At 36.4% G+C, this 15224-nt stretch overlaps 3 protein-coding genes across 5 annotated transcripts; 2 read left to right on the forward strand and 1 right to left on the reverse strand.

Annotated features, from left to right (window-relative positions):
* Positions 1–57: 57 nt before the first annotated feature.
* On the reverse strand, positions 58–4815 carry LOC140749516 (uncharacterized). Of its 3 annotated transcripts, none has more exons than XM_073082595.1 (6): positions 4609–4815; positions 3335–3517; positions 2648–2771; positions 2082–2239; positions 1259–1363; positions 58–890 (listed from the first exon to the last, which is right to left on the reverse strand). In XM_073082595.1, the coding sequence occupies exons 1-6, from the start codon at positions 4627–4629 to the stop codon at positions 765–767; spliced, it is 717 nt and encodes a 238-aa protein (XP_072938696.1). In that variant the 5' UTR covers positions 4630–4815; the 3' UTR covers positions 58–764. The 3 variants fall into 3 exon arrangements, with proteins under 3 accessions (XP_072938696.1, XP_072938697.1, XP_072938694.1); XM_073082596.1 differs by lacking the exon at positions 4609–4815 and adding an exon at positions 4356–4530; XM_073082593.1 differs by lacking the exon at positions 4609–4815 and adding an exon at positions 4050–4167.
* Positions 4816–5066: 251 nt separating this feature from the next.
* Positions 5067–7816, forward strand: LOC140749660 (VWFA and cache domain-containing protein CG16868-like). The gene has a single exon (XM_073082775.1). The coding sequence runs from the start codon at positions 5318–5320 to the stop codon at positions 7814–7816; it is 2499 nt and encodes an 832-aa protein (XP_072938876.1). The 5' UTR covers positions 5067–5317.
* Positions 7817–9637: 1821 nt separating this feature from the next.
* Positions 9638–14462, forward strand: LOC140749397 (VWFA and cache domain-containing protein 1-like). The gene has a single exon (XM_073082428.1). The coding sequence runs from the start codon at positions 9889–9891 to the stop codon at positions 13462–13464; it is 3576 nt and encodes a 1191-aa protein (XP_072938529.1). The 5' UTR covers positions 9638–9888; the 3' UTR covers positions 13465–14462.
* The last annotated feature ends 762 nt before the right edge of the window (positions 14463–15224 follow it).

The raw sequence follows: 15224 nt of genomic DNA on the forward strand, positions 1-15224 counted from the left end.
ATATAGCTATTTATCATATAAGCTATTATAAAACTATACAACTCATTAATACTCTTGTAGGTACATGTTTTCTAGCTCTTCAAGTTACATTTCGAAAATGGGATATCTACAAGCATAATTATAATCACAATAAGATCTTCTTTAACTTCAGACTTGCATAATCAATGTCTCTTCCAGTCACAACTCAAAATTTCAGAACACAAAAACGATACTGTTTTTAAAGTTCAAAAGTCAAGTCACTTTAGCTACAGATCAAATCATTGTCATAATCACATTTTCATGCACTAACACTTTCCACCAATTTTTATTTCTGTACGCTATCTCCATAGATTAGTAAAGATTACTCACTACTAACAAGAAAATGTAACCAGTTTTGATTGAAATTGGCACTGTCATCTATTTTCATGTTTGAAAAATATAAAAAAAATGTAATTTTTAGATCATTTACGAATAAAACGATATAACTCCGCACTTTTTCTTCGATTTCGTGTTTTTGCACCACTTAAATGTCGCATGTCGGCATTGTTCCGCGTAAATTACACCATGACAGCCATTAAATGGCTGATAGAATTGTCAGCCGTTTAAGCCATTTAATGGCTTCCTTCAATTACAAGACTCCTTTACTTTATTTAAAGTTAGTTAGCTTACAGACAAAACTGACTTAACAATATCACAATCACGGCTTCCCAAGTCCGGACTTCACTGATATCATGTCTAGGTCTTCCTAGCTTTAAACCAAGCTATGTTAGCTCACATATACTGTGCTAAGTAGGTGAAGTGGAGTAGAATCGCTTCATCGTGGAATCGATGTCGACTATCGCGTTTCTGACGTCATGGGTAGAAGCGCTGATCGTCTCGAACGTAGTGGCCAGTCTTTCTATTGCTCGAGCCTGAAATGAAAATAATATATCAGAAACTTTTCTGGTTAGATGCTAACAGTACATAGATCTTATTTCTGCTTGTAAGAACTGTGTATAACTGGTGTATTTTGATTTGATAAGCATGGTAAAGCAGAAATTATTACAAGTTATTCAAAAATAGTTATCAAAGGGAAATAAGGTATTTGTTATCATTTCCAGATATATTCCTATTAGATGTTGGTTATAAATGTCCATAAGCGGCAGGCCAATGACCATATATCATCAAGTGGGCTAACTGCTCATTTGTTGCTTATATTACCTTTTTTTTATGTAAGAAAAGCAAAGAATAGAAGTGTGTTGAAAAGATGGTTTAAAAATAAAGAAAACAAAATTGCCACCTGTATTTGTGAAGCTTCTGCTAAGCGTTCCATAGCTTGAGAGTTGATGTGAGACGCTTGGGCTAGCTGCGTCATGGCTGAAGCCTGTTCACTCATCACCTTCACCTAGAAAAAGGACAACAATGTTAACATTTTTTTAATACTATAGGAGTAGCAGACGAGCGTGCAGTCCACCTGGTGGTAAGTGGCTACTGCCGCCCATGGGCATCTGTAATCAACCTCAGATAGGATTAGATATTCCTACCTAAGGTCGGCCTCAGATGCGCCGCTACCCTTGAGTAAAAAGCTGGAACGCCTCGGAAAAGTATGTCTCCCTTTCCACACCCTTCAAACCAAAACACTACAGCGTTTAACACTGCTGTTATTAGCTAGAAATAGGTGTGGCGGTGGTGGCGCCGGAGTCGACCCACAAAGGGTTCTACCACCTTCAATTACTACCACCAACATATTCATATCACTGTCATTCACTCATACTATTATAGACGTGCGTGCAATATTATGCAATGCCCTACTATAGAAGTAAATCCTAACTAATATTATAAATGCGAATGTGAGTTTGCTTGCTTGTTTGTTTGCATGTATTTTTGTTTGTTTCTTTGTTTATTTTTGCCGTCATGCCTTTAATACTGAATGTCATAAAATGTTATAAATACATTGTTAGGGGTCCAGAAAAGGCCATGGAGTACTTTATCCCGAAAAGTACTGTTCCCATAGGATAGATGAAAACGAATACTCAAGGACAATGTTATCAAATTATTTCATTATCACCGCGTTGTTATGTATTAAATAAATAAATATAATGAATGTGACATAAATGGCATACCATTTTCTCCATTATAACCATCTGCCGCTCCTCAACATCTGTGGCTGGCTCTCCCAACGTAAGTGCTGGTTCTGCATCAACGTGATTCCTGTCCATGCTGTCCTCGTTATAAAATGGCTCTTCCATAAAATGAGACTCAACTTTCACGACGTTGACTTCTAAAAAAAATACGAAATCAGAAAATCAACACGTCATACACTGTAAGAAAGCTTAGAAATTAAATCAAAAATTTTATTGTTGATATGAGTAATTTCTTTTTAATCGACTGTTAAAGTTACTTAGGCAATTATATATAATATTACTAAAATCTTATATAATTTACTTTACTACATAGCCTCAATGGATAAATATTAGCTCCAATCGAAATAACAATAAGAATATTGTGTGTCCATGGCGATAGAGGGAATCCTAGTGTGGGGCTGTGATTGTAGAAAGAGTTTATTGCAGAAAGAGTTTAGTTATCCATACTAAAAAAAGCAGTTCTCTCAAAATAGTTCTTTAATTCTGAACCCAAATTTAGTTATTTAAAACTACACTACAGTGTAAAAATGAAAAATTCAACTCACTGCTCTTATCATTAGCCAGAAATAGATCATAAATTTTCTTTTCTATACTGGAACACAAGATATTGCTGTCGCCCCCACAAGACTGCACCTTTGATCTCACGGTAGACTTCTTATCAGCCCAGTACTGAAATAGAATTATAAAAATTATTCTTTATTTTTATATGAATTCACATATGTGAACAGTATTCTACCTAGAAATTGTTCAATGCCAAAATCTTAATCATTTGTATTTCTTTGTTCTTCTGATTTTAGTTTTTTCTAGGAATACAGTGAATCAAATGCTCTCAAACCTAACTTAATGTACTTATTTCATTTTTGTATTTCTTTGTATCTATGCACTATACATACTACATACTATGTTCTTAAATTATACTATAGAGAATTTCCATAACTGTCAAGAGATGGCGCTACACAATCCTATTGAACTGATTGAATCACGCTATTGAAGTTTTTGAAATAAATTAATGAACTTGGCTATTTTCCTGACATATTTAAGACCATTATTAGTAATCTATCTATCCAAAGTTTTGCCCACTAGAGACTTACATATTTTGATTATCTTTTCTTCATATTAGATGTAGTCAAATTTTTCTTTTAATCCATTTTTGGTAGGTAAAAATTTTATAGATTGTTTAATAACAACAGGCTTAACATGCCTGGTAAGAGATCTCCTGTAACCAGAATTACCTTAATCCAAGATTTCATAGGCCTCGTAGGTCCGTTGATGTTGTTCACAATCCTCGTAAGCTTCATCCACAGCTTCTTGCTCTCGTCTCGTCCCTCTAAGCCTCTCAGTTGACCGAGTGCCAACACTGGGTGCTTCTCCATAAAATCTACTATCGCCACCACTTGCTCTAAGCTTGGTCGTGGCTGTAAAAATAAAGACAAGTCTTTAGCATATTTTTCTATAAATTATTAAAGAAGGCTCCCCACAATTAAAGAAGGCTTCGGGGATCCATGCCCAGTCATTGCGCAAAACAATGTTTAGGCAAAAATGTTAATCATGGGTTTTCTAAAATCCATAATATGTTATACACCCAGTGGACATAGAGGGAATTGGTATATGAACTTGGCGCAAAGGAAAGGTCGGGTGGCGCACGATGACTCCTCTAGTCTAGGACGAGGGGCGGGCCGGGACCGCAGGCAGGGATCGTAGAGATCATGACCCGCAAAATCGTAAATACATTCTAAAATATACAATTTACCAAAAAAGTGTACTTACAACTTTAATTGAAAAGACAGGTCCAAATTAACAATTTTCCCCTAGGCTAGGTAAAAAACATTTAGGCCTCTACCGGCCTGACTAGGACCTATGTCGACTCGTCGTTCGTAAGCCTCGATAAATGTATGGGCCCCGTAATAATTCTAACACTATACAATATTTAAATATACTGACGTTTACCTCACTGCCGCCCATCCGTATGACCATGCCGTAATTTACGCGAAATAGAATCAGTCTTTAAGGTCATAAAGCCTTTAAGGTCGGTAATAGATACGTAATTACCTCTGAAGTCTAATTTTGATTGCTTTGAGTACCTCTCTCCCTTACTACATGTTATAGACAGAAAAAGGCGTGACAGTGGTGTTTTCGAAGTTGAGCTACGAAAGGAAGGAATCCTTATTCTTTACCACATTTAGGAGATGAAGAATTAATATTTAATATACATATTTTCATACAAAATCACCGATACGTACTCAAACAACCTACCTGTTAAATTATTGTCTAAAACAAAATAACTATTTAATAATAATGCATAATAAAAACGAACGGGTTATATTATGTGATCAGTATACAATATACATTATTTCAGTTCGATAACTTCCAATCATTTCATAAAATATTATTTATCTCTAACGTTGATAAACAAACTACACGACTTAAAAACATTCGAGTTTATAGCTTGATTCGAGATGAGTTTTTTATAGTAATGACTACTAAGTACTAAATAGCGTCGACTTACCGCTATCGAACGATCAGTCATTTTGTTAATCAAAAAGAAGTCACGTCTCCTTCTACATCGTTTCCCAGTTTACTAATCCTTTTTAAATAAACGTATTAGTATCGCGTAGTAGCAAAATGCTTAAAAGTACTTAAAAAGAGGTAGTGAAATTCGCTCGATAATAAAGACATGACAAGTGACAACCATTAGTTGGGGAATTGTGCCATAGACCACTCCACATAATAGACAATGCAAACAAGGATAGTGGAGCATGTCATTTCACTTTATTTACATTGACTCTTACTTTTGACTCATTAAAAACTATGGATATAACATTTGTAATGTATATTATGCAGTGAACACAATGCAACTATTAACGAATTTTAAATTGTTCATATTGGCTGTATGCCGATTAATATGAATGAAACATAACAAAAAAAAAACTGTCGTTGTCAGACAATAAACGTCATAAATTGACGCGGAATGAAAAGTCATAGAGACTCGTTCGTGAACTCGTGTAGTAAAAAAATAAAGAGAAAATTAGCTAACAAACGTAGCTTTTTTGGAGAAATTCGTGATTAATTTGAGTTATTATGTGTTTTCTGAATTAAAACTGTCTTGAATCTATTTAACGTGGTAATGGCTTACATACGTGATATTGTAAACAGTACGATAAGTGGAAGGCGAGATACCTAATCAAGTGACGCGCATCAAAGATAATGCCGACAAGATGAAGTTTATATCGTTATTTACGATCACGACCGCCATCGTGCACCAGGTGGTGGCGCAGAATGAAAACTGCACGAAACCGAGCAACCGCTGCGACAATAAGCTTAATTTACGCAAACTTTCGGATTCCTTGGCTAGTAAGTTCAATGAAATCGTTATTGACGAGCTTGGTAGTGAGTACACTTCGCATTTCAAAGTCAGAACGGCTTACAAAGTGAGTCGTTACCAGTCCTCCGACAGCAACATACTGGCCAGTATGTCGGATAAGTTAGGCTTCAAGTTATCTTCGGCTATGAACATTCTTCTAGAAATGAACAACTCACTGACCAACAACAACACTCCATCCTTCACTCATCCATGTCCTTTCAACTCTATTCGTAAGACTGTAATTATAAAAAGTTCTAACTTGTACGACAATATGTCATCAATCCATTCAAATACCAAGATGTTGGACCGATTCAAAGATTTGAAAGTGAAACGGCAGTATTTCCTGTCTCACATAGATTACGCTACAGATAAAGATTGCACGGTGATGCCAAACTCTAATTTGAGGTACTTGTATCATAAAATAGTGAATCCTGACCCAAAAATGCTGGTATTTATTGTGGATACTAGTATGAAGGCAGATTCGTTGCAGCATGCAATAAGTGTTGTTAAAGAAACTGCATATGCTTTACAGAAAATAGACTTAATTGCACTAAAAATCACAAATATGACTGATTTTGTTAAATTCGAGGACATATGTAACAATGATGGGATGTCGAATCTGGGAAATGCTACTGATAACAACAAAATGTTACTGAGAGAGTACTTATCCTCCTTAGAGCCCACTGCAGCTATAAACATACAACCAAGCACAATAAACAAAGAGCTGAAAAGCCTACTCCTCGAGAAGAACTTACCAACACAAAGGTTGTTCATTTTCTTAACAGACGCAAAAGTCTTGAAAAATGATTCATGGTTAAAAATATTCCCACATTATCCTGATCAAGGGAATTTGGTAAAATTTGCGATCGGATTAATAAATGAGAGTCAGATTGATAGGAATAGTTCCCTAGGTATTTTGAGCTTTGATAAGTGGCACAATCATTCAAACGAGCATTCCGTGATGAAGCTTCATATAAACGATAGCGGTGTTGTTGGCCAAATAGCGTCAGCTTTTATCTCTCTCCTACCCAGTGGATACGAAAACAAAATGAAGATTATAAGTCCTATATGGGAGGCCACGGAACGAGACTTCATGGTCCCTCTAGTGTATCCAACAACGAAAGGGATTTTGGGCTTGGACTTGTATTGGTCCGATCTAGCAGAAGATATAATTTATTTCAAAAGCACAAGTCAACAGAAGCGGGCGTTTGTTATGGATTCCTCTGGTAAGGTCCTCATGCATTCATACTTTCCACGACCAGAGTTAGCGACTGAAAAAATAAAATTTACCAACATCGAAATGATTGAGACTTACAGCTTCATAAACACTGTCAAGAAAGAAATTCTATCAAATGATTCAGGTAATGTTACTATGTACGACAAAAACACAACCAAATCCATTACATATTCTTGGAAGTGGGTTCATGATTTATATGTAGTTTGTATTGTATCTGAGATTATAGATAAAAGTATTTTTAACAAAACAAATATATTTTTTACAAGAAGCAGTAAGGAGATACTGTTTCACAGGCTTGATTTGTTTCCGCCTAAAACAGGGAAAATATGCAGACATTTTAAACAAATATCTACTATTGATCAGGGTACTGTGTATTTGAGTCCTTCGAGTTTTCAGTCGCCATTCACTTATTTGTATGATATGGGAGATGGGCAAGAGGCTGTTACATATATGAAGAATTACTTAGCTTACCTAAGAAGTGTTGCTCATGGTCTTCTGTCCAACCCTGGTCTCAAAAACGAAATCCAACAAGATGTTGGATTCCTTAACTCTATCTTATCGTTTTACAAAACTCAACATTTGCATGGTGCTTACTCAAAATATATTGTCCGAAGGTATGCAGTTACAGAGAGCGGAGTTCTAGTTATGTTTCCCGGAACAGTCCTTGAATATGATTATGAACCTGTTAAAAGGCCGTGGTACACTTACGCTTTAGAAAATCCAGATAAAATTATTCTAACACCACCTAATTTGGATGTCGGCGGTGCTGGCTATGTTGTATCCATTTCTTATGCCGTGAAAAGCCCTTACTACCCCACCATGGTCGTAGCGATGGATATCACTATGGGATTCTTGTATAAACTACTAATCGACAGCATGCCTCTGTGCGCTATGTCGTATATCAAATGTTTCATCATGAATAATCGGGGATATTTGGTTTCTCATCCTGGATTGATGGATCCAAATGGTTCTGGTCCTATCGAACAGCAACACATTACGCACAAAGAATCAATGATCGCGATTGATATGCTGAATCATAAAGGATTTGTTACGAAGCGTTTGTGCAATAATGTTTTTGATAAAACCATTCAAAGGTTTTACGAATTTTTCTTTTAATCCATTTTTGGTAGGTAAAAATTTTATAGATTGTTTAATAACAACAGGCTTAACATGCCTGGTAAGAGATCTCCTGTAACCAGAATTACCTTAATCCAAGATTTCATAGGCCTCGTAGGTCCGTTGATGTTGTTCACAATCCTCGTAAGCTTCATCCACAGCTTCTTGCTCTCGTCTCGTCCCTCTAAGCCTCTCAGTTGACCGAGTGCCAACACTGGGTGCTTCTCCATAAAATCTACTATCGCCACCACTTGCTCTAAGCTTGGTCGTGGCTGTAAAAATAAAGACAAGTCTTTAGCATATTTTTCTATAAATTATTAAAGAAGGCTCCCCACAATTAAAGAAGGCTTCGGGGATCCATGCCCAGTCATTGCGCAAAACAATGTTTAGGCAAAAATGTTAATCATGGGTTTTCTAAAATCCATAATATGTTATACACCCAGTGGACATAGAGGGAATTGGTATATGAACTTGGCGCAAAGGAAAGGTCGGGTGGCGCACGATGACTCCTCTAGTCTAGGACGAGGGGCGGGCCGGGACCGCAGGCAGGGATCGTAGAGATCATGACCCGCAAAATCGTAAATACATTCTAAAATATACAATTTACCAAAAAAGTGTACTTACAACTTTAATTGAAAAGACAGGTCCAAATTAACAATTTTCCCCTAGGCTAGGTAAAAAACATTTAGGCCTCTACCGGCCTGACTAGGACCTATGTCGACTCGTCGTTCGTAAGCCTCGATAAATGTATGGGCCCCGTAATAATTCTAACACTATACAATATTTAAATATACTGACGTTTACCTCACTGCCGCCCATCCGTATGACCATGCCGTAATTTACGCGAAATAGAATCAGTCTTTAAGGTCATAAAGCCTTTAAGGTCGGTAATAGATACGTAATTACCTCTGAAGTCTAATTTTGATTGCTTTGAGTACCTCTCTCCCTTACTACATGTTATAGACAGAAAAAGGCGTGACAGTGGTGTTTTCGAAGTTGAGCTACGAAAGGAAGGAATCCTTATTCTTTACCACATTTAGGAGATGAAGAATTAATATTTAATATACATATTTTCATACAAAATCACCGATACGTACTCAAACAACCTACCTGTTAAATTATTGTCTAAAACAAAATAACTATTTAATAATAATGCATAATAAAAACGAACGGGTTATATTATGTGATCAGTATACAATATACATTATTTCAGTTCGATAACTTCCAATCATTTCATAAAATATTATTTATCTCTAACGTTGATAAACAAACTACACGACTTAAAAACATTCGAGTTTATAGCTTGATTCGAGATGAGTTTTTTATAGTAATGACTACTAAGTACTAAATAGCGTCGACTTACCGCTATCGAACGATCAGTCATTTTGTTAATCAAAAAGAAGTCACGTCTCCTTCTACATCGTTTCCCAGTTTACTAATCCTTTTTAAATAAACGTATTAGTATCGCGTAGTAGCAAAATGCTTAAAAGTACTTAAAAAGAGGTAGTGAAATTCGCTCGATAATAAAGACATGACAAGTGACAACCATTAGTTGGGGAATTGTGCCATAGACCACTCCACATAATAGACAATGCAAACAAGGATAGTGGAGCATGTCATTTCACTTTATTTACATTGACTCTTACTTTTGACTCATTAAAAACTATGGATATAACATTTGTAATGTATATTATGCAGTGAACACAATGCAACTATTAACGAATTTTAAATTGTTCATATTGGCTGTATGCCGATTAATATGAATGAAACATAACAAAAAAAAAACTGTCGTTGTCAGACAATAAACGTCATAAATTGACGCGGAATGAAAAGTCATAGAGACTCGTTCGTGAACTCGTGTAGTAAAAAAATAAAGAGAAAATTAGCTAACAAACGTAGCTTTTTTGGAGAAATTCGTGATTAATTTGAGTTATTATGTGTTTTCTGAATTAAAACTGTCTTGAATCTATTTAACGTGGTAATGGCTTACATACGTGATATTGTAAACAGTACGATAAGTGGAAGGCGAGATACCTAATCAAGTGACGCGCATCAAAGATAATGCCGACAAGATGAAGTTTATATCGTTATTTACGATCACGACCGCCATCGTGCACCAGGTGGTGGCGCAGAATGAAAACTGCACGAAACCGAGCAACCGCTGCGACAATAAGCTTAATTTACGCAAACTTTCGGATTCCTTGGCTAGTAAGTTCAATGAAATCGTTATTGACGAGCTTGGTAGTGAGTACACTTCGCATTTCAAAGTCAGAACGGCTTACAAAGTGAGTCGTTACCAGTCCTCCGACAGCAACATACTGGCCAGTATGTCGGATAAGTTAGGCTTCAAGTTATCTTCGGCTATGAACATTCTTCTAGAAATGAACAACTCACTGACCAACAACAACACTCCATCCTTCACTCATCCATGTCCTTTCAACTCTATTCGTAAGACTGTAATTATAAAAAGTTCTAACTTGTACGACAATATGTCATCAATCCATTCAAATACCAAGATGTTGGACCGATTCAAAGATTTGAAAGTGAAACGGCAGTATTTCCTGTCTCACATAGATTACGCTACAGATAAAGATTGCACGGTGATGCCAAACTCTAATTTGAGGTACTTGTATCATAAAATAGTGAATCCTGACCCAAAAATGCTGGTATTTATTGTGGATACTAGTATGAAGGCAGATTCGTTGCAGCATGCAATAAGTGTTGTTAAAGAAACTGCATATGCTTTACAGAAAATAGACTTAATTGCACTAAAAATCACAAATATGACTGATTTTGTTAAATTCGAGGACATATGTAACAATGATGGGATGTCGAATCTGGGAAATGCTACTGATAACAACAAAATGTTACTGAGAGAGTACTTATCCTCCTTAGAGCCCACTGCAGCTATAAACATACAACCAAGCACAATAAACAAAGAGCTGAAAAGCCTACTCCTCGAGAAGAACTTACCAACACAAAGGTTGTTCATTTTCTTAACAGACGCAAAAGTCTTGAAAAATGATTCATGGTTAAAAATATTCCCACATTATCCTGATCAAGGGAATTTGGTAAAATTTGCGATCGGATTAATAAATGAGAGTCAGATTGATAGGAATAGTTCCCTAGGTATTTTGAGCTTTGATAAGTGGCACAATCATTCAAACGAGCATTCCGTGATGAAGCTTCATATAAACGATAGCGGTGTTGTTGGCCAAATAGCGTCAGCTTTTATCTCTCTCCTACCCAGTGGATACGAAAACAAAATGAAGATTATAAGTCCTATATGGGAGGCCACGGAACGAGACTTCATGGTCCCTCTAGTGTATCCAACAACGAAAGGGATTTTGGGCTTGGACTTGTATTGGTCCGATCTAGCAGAAGATATAATTTATTTCAAAAGCACAAGTCAACAGAAGCGGGCGTTTGTTATGGATTCCTCTGGTAAGGTCCTCATGCATTCATACTTTCCACGACCAGAGTTAGCGACTGAAAAAATAAAATTTACCAACATCGAAATGATTGAGACTTACAGCTTCATAAACACTGTCAAGAAAGAAATTCTATCAAATGATTCAGGTAATGTTACTATGTACGACAAAAACACAACCAAATCCATTACATATTCTTGGAAGTGGGTTCATGATTTATATGTAGTTTGTATTGTATCTGAGATTATAGATAAAAGTATTTTTAACAAAACAAATATATTTTTTACAAGAAGCAGTAAGGAGATACTGTTTCACAGGCTTGATTTGTTTCCGCCTAAAACAGGGAAAATATGCAGACATTTTAAACAAATATCTACTATTGATCAGGGTACTGTGTATTTGAGTCCTTCGAGTTTTCAGTCGCCATTCACTTATTTGTATGATATGGGAGATGGGCAAGAGGCTGTTACATATATGAAGAATTACTTAGCTTACCTAAGAAGTGTTGCTCATGGTCTTCTGTCCAACCCTGGTCTCAAAAACGAAATCCAACAAGATGTTGGATTCCTTAACTCTATCTTATCGTTTTACAAAACTCAACATTTGCATGGTGCTTACTCAAAATATATTGTCCGAAGGTATGCAGTTACAGAGAGCGGAGTTCTAGTTATGTTTCCCGGAACAGTCCTTGAATATGATTATGAACCTGTTAAAAGGCCGTGGTACACTTACGCTTTAGAAAATCCAGATAAAATTATTCTAACACCACCTAATTTGGATGTCGGCGGTGCTGGCTATGTTGTATCCATTTCTTATGCCGTGAAAAGCCCTTACTACCCCACCATGGTCGTAGCGATGGATATCACTATGGGATTCTTGTATAAACTACTAATCGACAGCATGCCTCTGTGCGCTATGTCGTATATCAAATGTTTCATCATGAATAATCGGGGATATTTGGTTTCTCATCCTGGATTGATGGATCCAAATGGTTCTGGTCCTATCGAACAGCAACACATTACGCACAAAGAATCAATGATCGCGATTGATATGCTGAATCATAAAGGATTTGTTACGAAGCGTTTGTGCAATAATGTTTTTGATAAAACCATTCAAAGGTTTTACGAATTTAATGTTTCACTACCCAATGTTCTTTCCAACGTCGTGTCTGGCGATCACTGTGTTCATTACTACATTGCAGCTATTCCGGGTACAAATGCTTTTATTGGGCTTGTCAATGCGTCCTGCAGTGTTGATGCCTTCTGTCCATGCAGTATGGTCGATCGCTTATGTCTAAACTGCAATCGGATGGAACAAACTGAATGCGAATGTCCATGTGAATGTAGCTCTGAATTGTACGAATGTCCTAATTCAAATGTAACTCGAATGAACCAAGATATTCCCTTGTGTGGGATGATGCCCGAGAACAACAACCACAAGTCGCATTACTTTTTGAACTTCGCGGAAAATTTGCGATCCTGTTTCGAATTTCAATGTGAATCTTATGTCACTCATTCCACATGCTTAGGAGTTTTGGGATGTGAATGGTGTCAGATAGATGAGGATGGTCGAACGCCACTCTCTTCACCTTTCTGTACTTCACAATCGACTTGTTTCAATGGTGTCCTAGGTGCCGTAACCCCATACGGAGAAGGTACTTTCGGTCGTGTAAATAGAGATGCCCTGGGCAGCTACTCAGCTATAGGTCCTATCGCAGGCTGCATTGTTACTGTTAGTTTAGTAGTAGCGGTTGCAATATATTGTTATAAGCAGAATACTACGTCTGCAAGTTGTCATAATTTGTACGTTGATGGTCCAGCAGAAACATGGCATGACGCTAACGTACAAATGAGCCACTTGCCATCCGATGATATGCACGATCCGTCGGGTCAAGATAAGTTGTTGCCAGCGATGGAAATAGAGGCTCCAATATCTCCTTATCGCGTCGTAACGGGATATAGGCGACCCCACACAGCCGGTGGCTCTGACCAAGGCTATTCAACCATGACTCCTCATGAGGATTCTGAGGCTACAGGTTTCTCAGTCAATGATCCCATAGTATTATCTGACGATACAAAATCTGATATAAGTTGTCCCCTCCCTCCAAAAATTAAGCTAAGATTAAAAGCGGGTGATTTAAATATTACCGTTTTACCCTGTGGTAAAAACAGTGTTATCGCTCCCGTAACTGTTCACAGACACATGGAAGCATCATAGCGATGTGAAACACCTCTACCTCATGCGTTTGTACATAGTTTTAATAAGGAATATTGTTAACGGGCGTAGTAACTTTAATTATTGTGATAAACTTAGCATACAATTCATTTTGCGAACATTTTATTGTTTTTATATAGCAACCAATGTTATGAAAAGTATTTTAAAAGTATTCTGGTGCTTTGTTACTTTTTTTTACATATTATTATATGTGAAATTGGATTAGTGTATTTTAAAAGATAATTTTGTACGTAAAGTACCTTCTGTTATTTTGCATTTTTTTATGCTGGAAATATTTTGCATCACAAATATCTATTGTTATAAAGTGTCTGAATAGTTTCAAAGGTTCTTCCTTATTGACTTCTTCCTTAAAACATCGTAACCGTGTAATTTGTTACGTTTAGTCGGAAAAAATCGTCATACAAAGGTTACATCCATGTAAAAAAGATCATCATGATCTTCAAACTCTAAGGTGTAAATTGAAACCTTGTCAAGGCGCTCATTGGCTAGCTACGATGCTATAACTCATCCTGAACGCACAAGAAAAGCGAGTGAAAGAAAAAACTACTTGAATTTAATTTGGTAGGTTTATAAAAATGAATGTGTTGTATACGATATAGTGCCGGATTCACAGTTTAAATGGGTCCTGTTTTTTACAGTTCTAAATTGTAAGTTTATTGTAAGTCTGCAGGATTGTCTGCTAGACTTGAAAAACTGCATCAAATGTCTACTACTTGTACCATAAGCATGTAACTCTACAACATATCTTTAAGAATATCTGTACAGTTCAAATTATCTATTTTTTCGTCACAAATCTTACAGACACCTATCATTTAAGATGTTGTCAGAGCGTAAGAAAAAGTTATATATTTTTATTTATAGTTTTAAATCAGCGAATTCATTTTACTTTAAAATATAGGTAGTACTACTTGCAATTTAATTTTCTACTTAAGTTTATTTTATATTATAGGAGTAGCAGACAAGCATGCAGTCCACCTGATGGTGATGGTGTGAAGTGGCTACTGCCGTCCATAGACATTTGTAATCAACCCCAGATAGGATTAGATAGTCCTACCTGAGGTCAGCCACAGATGCGCTGCCACCCCTGAGGACTAAGCTGGAACGCCTCGGAAAAGTCTGTCTCCCACCACACCCTTCAAACCGGAACACAGCCGCGCCTAACACTGCTGTTATTAGTTTCGTCCAATAGTGTAATAGTATGTTCGGTATGTTTTATATACTCTATTTACGCTTTGACAGCAACAGTTTTGTAAAATAGGTACGCAGAGTCCTAAAATAGTACATTATGTAATACTTAATTTGTCATGAAATCTTCCTATATTGTGTATTCCTACATAATTGTGCCTAACGCCGTAACATAGTTCAACTGTACTAATACTACTACTTTTAACTTGCTGTACAAATTCCTATGCTTTTACCTCAGTATTTTCTTATAATTATGACGATAAAATTAATCAACTACATGACATTGTACTTATAAATATACATTTTTACTTAACTTTTTATTTGAGTCACGTAACTGGAGACTTCGGCTTAATTAATTATGTTCGACTTATGTAAGTAATTTTGATGGATAAATGTAGGTACATAGTTCTTGAGGCTATTTTCAAATGGAACATGAAATAATGAAATAATGGAGTAACTAAACGTTAATTAGGAACGATCGCTCTTGTGAACTCCTGAAAAGCGTTCGGCTTTACTCAGGCGTGTACGACAAGTCACACGTTTGTTTATATTTTTTT

Source organism: Epargyreus clarus, unplaced genomic scaffold (genome assembly GCF_041222505.1).
Source record: "Epargyreus clarus isolate Ecla_fem2 unplaced genomic scaffold, WU_Ecla_fem_2.2 ptg000018l, whole genome shotgun sequence".
NCBI classification, from domain to species: domain Eukaryota; kingdom Metazoa; phylum Arthropoda; class Insecta; order Lepidoptera; family Hesperiidae; genus Epargyreus; species Epargyreus clarus.